This window comes from Wyeomyia smithii, unplaced genomic scaffold (assembly GCF_029784165.1).
Source record: "Wyeomyia smithii strain HCP4-BCI-WySm-NY-G18 unplaced genomic scaffold, ASM2978416v1 HiC_scaffold_253, whole genome shotgun sequence".
Lineage (NCBI taxonomy): Eukaryota > Metazoa > Arthropoda > Insecta > Diptera > Culicidae > Wyeomyia > Wyeomyia smithii.
Window position 1 is genome coordinate 3307 of NW_026599149.1, and position 6836 is coordinate 10142.

The 6836-nt window shown below is 43.4% G+C and overlaps 1 protein-coding gene across 1 annotated transcript; it reads left to right on the forward strand.

Annotated features, from left to right (window-relative positions):
• The first annotated feature begins 3727 nt into the window (after positions 1–3727).
• Positions 3728–4454, forward strand: LOC129733739 (tyrosine-protein kinase Dnt-like). Its single transcript, XM_055695270.1, has 2 exons — positions 3728–3877; positions 4203–4454. The coding sequence occupies exons 1-2, from the start codon at positions 3750–3752 to the stop codon at positions 4426–4428; spliced, it is 354 nt and encodes a 117-aa protein (XP_055551245.1). The 5' UTR covers positions 3728–3749; the 3' UTR covers positions 4429–4454.
• The last annotated feature ends 2382 nt before the right edge of the window (positions 4455–6836 follow it).

Below are 6836 nucleotides of genomic sequence, written 5' to 3' on the forward strand. Positions count from 1 at the left end.
ATGTTTATCTTTTGCCAGTTGCGCCCTTATCGCAAATCACTCCGGAAGTATTCTCCTGATAGTAATATTTCACCACCTGACATTCCCGCACGTTTTGGTCATCCACCGACAAATCAACCCGTCACACAGTGACTGGTCTCTGAACAAAAGTCGGAAAAAACCAAAAAGTCTTCTCTAAATGACAGGAAATAACATCGAAAACCAAAGCCTTGGTACTTCATTCCGATTCGGAACTTGATCTTCTGTTTATTATACATACACAGACTTCGCAGCCAACTGTTAAGTGTACCTGTGCAGGACAATTGTGGGGCTAGCGCTACGATCCTACTGACACTAGCAGTCTCCCCCGAGCCGAGACTCGAACCTACGATAACTGGCGTACCTCGAGCTGTGAGGCTAAATATATTATTACAATTTTGGGGTGGTTTACTCATTTCTGATACTATACTAGATACCGGAGCCAGCCACGGTACAATCTCGCAAATTGACGTCACTGAAAACTACGCGTATTCGTTTGGAGCAACGCTGTTGGAAGAGGGCGAGTTGGTAAACGCCTGTCGAGGACTGAACAACAGCCAACAGCGTAGCCAGAAACTTTCGCTGCAAGCCGCAATGTGCCGAGATAAAAAATGGAGTATTCTGGTGGACGATTGTGAGGTGACCGAAAGGTGGCCCACTTGAATGGCGTACAGCAAGAGAACCAAGATTGCGGTGGAAGTGACATCGTCGATGCAACAGAGGACGGACACGTTCCACTCCAACGATAGGCGAAGTTAAGAATGTTGTCAAGTGGCTGAAGAACAACGAATCGGTCGGCAGAAATAGTGTCGGAGCGGAGTTTATCAAGATGGGCCCGGATAAGTTTGCCGAGTGCCTGTATCTACCAATTGTTATGATTTGGGAAACCGAGAAGCGGAAGAATGGAGTTATATGCCCTATCCACAAAAAAACGACAACCTAGACTGTGAGAACTATCGTGCGATCATCATCCTGAATGCCGCCTACGAAATATTTTCTCAAGTTATCAAGACTTAGTAAAAAGCCATTTTTCAACGGACCAGATTCATCTTGCGGCAGATCCTTCAAAGGTACTGTGAATACGCAGTCCACACGCACCATCTATTAATCGATTTGAAAGCCGCATTTGATACAATTGACTAGAAAGAGCTGGGAAAGATCATGGACGAGAACGGCTTTTCCGGGAATGGATAGGTATCAGTGCTGAGTGAGGATTTCGGGTCAATTATCCGGCTCATTCGAATCTCGCAAGGGATTTCTGTAAGGTAATGGTCTCTCTTGTCTAATGTTGAACATTGCTCAAGAAGGTGTTATGCAACGAGTGGCGTTCAACATGCAGGGTACGATTTTCAACCGATCCAACATACTTATTTGCTTTGCCGATATCGTAGACGTTGTCGTCAAAATATTGGAGGCGGTGACAGAGCAGTACACCAGCCAATATAGCGAGAAAAAGAATGTAGTACTGAAGCTTAACACTTGCGTACCCGACCCCTCCGTATCCGAAATAATGAAAATTCTCTTACCTGCTATTACGCAAGATCTGAACCGATTTTGATCGAACCTTTTTAAAAAGATCACAAATTTATCATAGTTTTTGTGACAGTAGGGAACATTTCGAAATTTTCCGTTGTTCCGGATTTATCGAGGGGAACCGTGGGGTAAGTTCCTCTTCAAGAGACACAGGCTAGATTAAACATGGTAGCGAAACCTTGTTTGCAATATATCAAACTTTAAGTTTTTGCAAAACAACACTCTTGGCGATCGGTATTTTCATTTTTTCGGCTCCGGAAGGGTCGGGTACGTAAGTGTTAATACGTCAAAAACGAAGAACATGCTGGCTGGCGGAACTGAGCGCGACAGGGCTTGCTTAGGCAGTAATGCGACGATTAACGGCGTAAGTTCAAGGTACTCGACGTATTCGGTTTGGTAACATCGGAAAACGATACCAGTCATTAGTTCTGGAGCAGTATTATTATCAACGGGCTTCAATAGCATCTGCGGTTGAACAGACTTTGCCCTCGCACAAAGTGTTCCTGTATAGAACACCTATAAGACCGGTTTTTTTTTCTACGGGCATGAGACGTGGACACTGCTCGACAAGGACCTGCGAGTACTGGGAGATGACGGGTGTTAGGAGCTATCTTCCGTGAAGTGTAGGAGGTCGGAGCGTGGCGGCGAAGGATGTTACACGAGCTCAAGCCGAGCTCAAGCCACCAGTACTTCGAAGGTAGCCTAAGCGGGACAGATACGTGGGGCAGAACATGTTGCACTGGAAGGCTGGACAACTATCCTGCAAAACTTACGTCCGTTGGAAATCCGGTTGGTACGCGACGAAGAGGAGTACATCGAGTAGATCAAGTGGAGCAAGACCTTGCAAGCATTGAATATCCGTGAAATAGAGGAAATAACCAAGGAACCAAGTTGACTGGAGGAGTTTTGTCCAACAAATTGTATCTTAATGACGTTACGCCAAACAAAGTAAGTAAAAGCATCAAAATGTTAGAACAGTCTAGATGGAGACTATATCGAAAACTGATTTTTATGGTAATTATTTTAATTATTGCGGGGCTATGATTCTACTGACACTAACAGTATCTTCCGAACCGGGACTCAAACATAAAAAAATATTGATTGTAAAAAATACTTTTGACTACGAAAAATTGTAAATGAACACTTTGCTCTACACAAAAAAGTTAATTTTTGTAATTTGTTTTCTTGAAATTAAAACAAAACTTTTGGTAAAAAGTTCAAGAGAAAGAAATGAAATACAATTTTCTTAAAAAAAGTTTAGATTTTGAAAATATATACAATATCCAGATTTTTAAAAATATTCATTTTCCAATGATTTTAAACGATTCAGGTAGTCATTTCAAATCAAACATTTTGTATTAATACAAGAAAGAGTTGAACTTTTCCTTGAGGTTTAATATTTGTTGAAACTTGACGTTATTTGTTGAAAGAAAAGAAAGCAATAATCAGTATTCAGTATTCTAAAATTATTGATTAAACCTAATTAAAAAGTTGTGCTAAATTGCAAAGTAGTTTTATAGCAGTTTAAAAAGGTTGATGTTCTTTTCCGGTTTTCATCGAACCAAACTTTAGTGACGATCGAGCAAAACTTTAGTGACAAGACCGAAGCATATTGCCAAAAGGTAAACCAAAAACCTGCTTGTAGTATTGGTTGTCAAACCCGAAAAAAAGATCTTCGTTTTGGCAAAGGTTTCGGTTGCGACGCAACAACATGTTTTCTAAAACTCCTCATGGACAAATCGTGCATGAAGCATATTGTGCATTTTGACAAACTTCCTATTTCATGAATGGCTGGTATCACTACGGGCAACAATGAAAGCCAATAACTAACGAGCGGAAAAAGCGTTCCACGTGCTCATAAAATTGAAACCGAAACCGAAGCTGTTGACATAGAGATTATTTCCCGCAGGCAACATTGTGTTTTCGTTGTTCCCACCGCCTCTCCGTTATCAAAACAACTTTTTTCCTCGCTGTGTTCACCCAAAAACCCACTCCCTCTACGGCGGAAGTGATTCCGCAAATTTACATAAATTTTCCCTTTAGTCCCCCCATCAGCTGGAACCCTCAACTCGATAGTCCCTACCTCCCACCACGATATGCAATCTTCTCACATTCTCGGCAAGCTTTTCGCTGGACCCATCATCGTCTCATGTGTCTTCTTTCTTCGCAGATACCTTCAAAGCTGCCGGGATATTGGCATGCAGAGCTCGGGCGTGTCGCTAAGCACCCGACAGCTGGTGGATTTCGGCCTTCAAGTGGCCCGTGGCATCTCGCATCTTCATTCACTCGGTGTGCTGCACAAGGATGTCGCTACCAGGAACTGTGTGTAAGTATGCTGGTGGATGATGAACGGGAGGAATCGGTTTTCGTTCGATCTCATTTTGAGACGTACAAATAGTCCACTGAAAGAATAGTTTGATAGTACTATAAAAAGTAGAGAGGGATGAGGAACTTATCAACTCGCGCGACAACAATCAGGACTTAAACTTAGAATAATAACTCAAATCAGTTTCTATCGTAAATTTCAAAGCAGTGTGAATTTTTGTCCCGCAGTGCTCTAAGGTTCATTTTCTCTATACTTACCAAACTATGAAATCAGAATAAATGGCAGACATTAATAGCGCTTCTCTTCTCTACGTGCGTGCTTACAGGCTCGATTCGGAGCAAAATGTACGAGTCTGTGATAACGCTTTGTCGCGTGACGTGTTCCCAAATGATTACCACTGTCTCGGTGATAACGAAAACCGGCCGATTAAATGGATGGCACTGGAAACGTTAGAGAAAAAATTCTACACAACGTCGAGCGACATCTGGAGTCTAGGAGTTCTGTTATGGGAGCTGGCCACACTTGCTGCAATGCCATTCGAGGTAAGTTAACATTTATCGATGCGAAAAAATCCAATCGTGTTCAACTATTGTTCTGCCCCTTCTAAAGTGAACTCTCATTTCGTTGCAATTGTTTCGAAATCGATGTATTATTCTCAAAGAGTGTATAAGAAAAAAAATAAGGTTTATAGAAAAATACACAACAACATCTTCGCAAAAAATCATACTTGTTGCTACTTTGTCTGTTAATAATAAGTGAACATTTAGCCCGCACGTCCTACGCGCATTACAACCAAAACTTTTTCAATTATTAATATGCATTTGGCGCCAAACAGTTTTAAACACTGAAACTAGAGCAATAATATAGTCGTTTCGTGCATCATCCATTTATTGCCAGGAAATAAGCCACCGCGTTCACCATCATGTATATGCATCACGAATCTCTGCTGATTGGCATGAAGTCACTCTCAATAGGGCGCTTGAAACTTCAACGAGTGTTTGTTTTCGACATTCTGTCAAGCTAAATAGATTGCCTTGTTTTACTACCGCACAACAGCTGCGTCGGTTCTCACCACCATCAGCGACATTATCAAACTATTAGTGTGTCATTTTGAAGGACATTTTGCGACGAGTAATTCAAAGTTTAATCGATCGCTTTTAACGTTGGGTATTATCGAAACCACTAAACTAGCAAACATAATCAATAGTCAATGAACAAACACAGGGGATTCAATTTGTTTCATTTAAAGTTAGCTGGCTTTGTGATACCACTAAACAATGTATCGTAATTTTTGGGATAAATCGCTTTGAATAAAAAGGAATGTATACAAGATTTATTCGAAATTATTGAAGAGTACATACATACATTAGTGTTCGGTTCGGACAGAAACTCCTGCCTCGGCTGGGGATCACTGTAAATTGTGAGTGACTAGCTGAGGCCCAAGCGACGCTGGTTTGCGCGCGATTATTTTACGTTTTGTTCTGCTTGACAATGCTGCCGTTCGAGAGGCAGCTTATAAAAGCGCTCTCCACAGCAGCGCCAGTTTTTCAGTTCGAGTTAGTCGATAAGCTTACGGTGGCAGCGCCGTCACGCTGCCAATGTTGTAAATAAATACATAGAATAAATGTACCTCGGTGAAGTGAAGACTTGCGTTTGCGTTCGTCGGGAGAAGAAAAATCGTCCCTGGGCCTTAATTGCCCATCGTGATGCCAAAGGGCAAAATTAGAACACAACGTAGGGCCGTGCGCGATCATATTTGGTGCCGTGACCAGGATCGCGCCAATTTGGCATCACCCGCGAGTGTTCGAGCGCCAATCTTTACTAACGGGACGTCACCCGCATCGAGCTAAACCTACACGGCTAAGTAAAGTGTTGAAGTTTTTACGTTTACGATCCATCCCTCACGCGTTGAATGTCAGCCGACAGTTAGCAGTCGGTAGTCAGCAGTGACGCAACGCTGTGCCAGTCTTTCCGCAACGCAATGGCAACAAGAACAATTGCTAATGTGCGGTGAGTGAAAACAATAGCCAGATGTAGATTTGTACGTACAAAAGTGAGTGGAATTCGGACTACAAAGTTGAGTGAAGGTCAAACGGACGTTTGTTTTATGAATTTGCAACCGGCAAAATGAAAATTAGAAGTGAACATTTTCGGACAATGATTCTCGTGTGCTGCTCAGTGCTGAGCCAACGACAAACAAAAGGTAGAAAGTTGCCTTCAACAATTGGCGGAGTATGCCGTTCGCTAATTTCAAGTAATGCTGATCAACGGGACGAATCGACTTTCATCCGTTTCATCATGGGTAACCACAAGCTAAAGGTGGCCAGGTGGTTCCAGTAACCGATGCCTCTAGGGGTAGCGCGTTTAGGTCAACCGCGGCGACCGAAAACTGCTGCCCCACAATCCTGCTTAGTTAAGTATTTATTCTTATCTGCAACAATGCAGTACGTTTACGCTGTGATAATTTTCAGTTCACGTCAGTTACCTGACTGTTTTCAACGGAGTTAAACCTCCACCCGGACCGCTGCGTCTACGAGTTTTCGGAGTCGGACCTCTGCTTCTTTATGTGTGTTTGGAGCCGTGCCTCCCCTTGGATCCATGCGTCCAGCCATGGAATGGTTAGCAGCCGTGCCTGCTTTCGGAACTGTGTATACATCCCGGACCCCACGCGTCTGTACAAAGTGATGTTTATGAAACAGTGCCTCCATTGACGGACCTCTGCGTCCACGCTACTTTCGGAGCCGTGCCTCCACCCTTTCGGAGCGATGCCTCCAGGAGCCTAGCCTCCTTTGTGTAAATATTCGGAGTCGTACCTCCACCTTCCGGAGCCCTGCCTCCTCGTGAACATAGTCGGAGCCGTGCCTCCACCTTTCGGAGCGATGCCTCTGAGGCCCTGCCTCCTTGTGTTAATTTCGGAGCCGTGCCTCCACCTGTCGGAGCCCTGCCTCCTCGTGTAAAT

Excerpts from the sequence above, each read along its gene's own strand:
- LOC129733739 (XM_055695270.1), top strand. The coding sequence starts at position 3,750 with ATGCAGAGCTCGGGCGTGTCGCTAAGCACCCGACAGCTGGTGGATTTC. Across the intron at positions 3,878-4,202 it reads GTCGCTACCAGGAACTGTGT|GCTCGATTCGGAGCAAAATG; the intron begins GTAAGTATGCTG and ends GCGTGCTTACAG.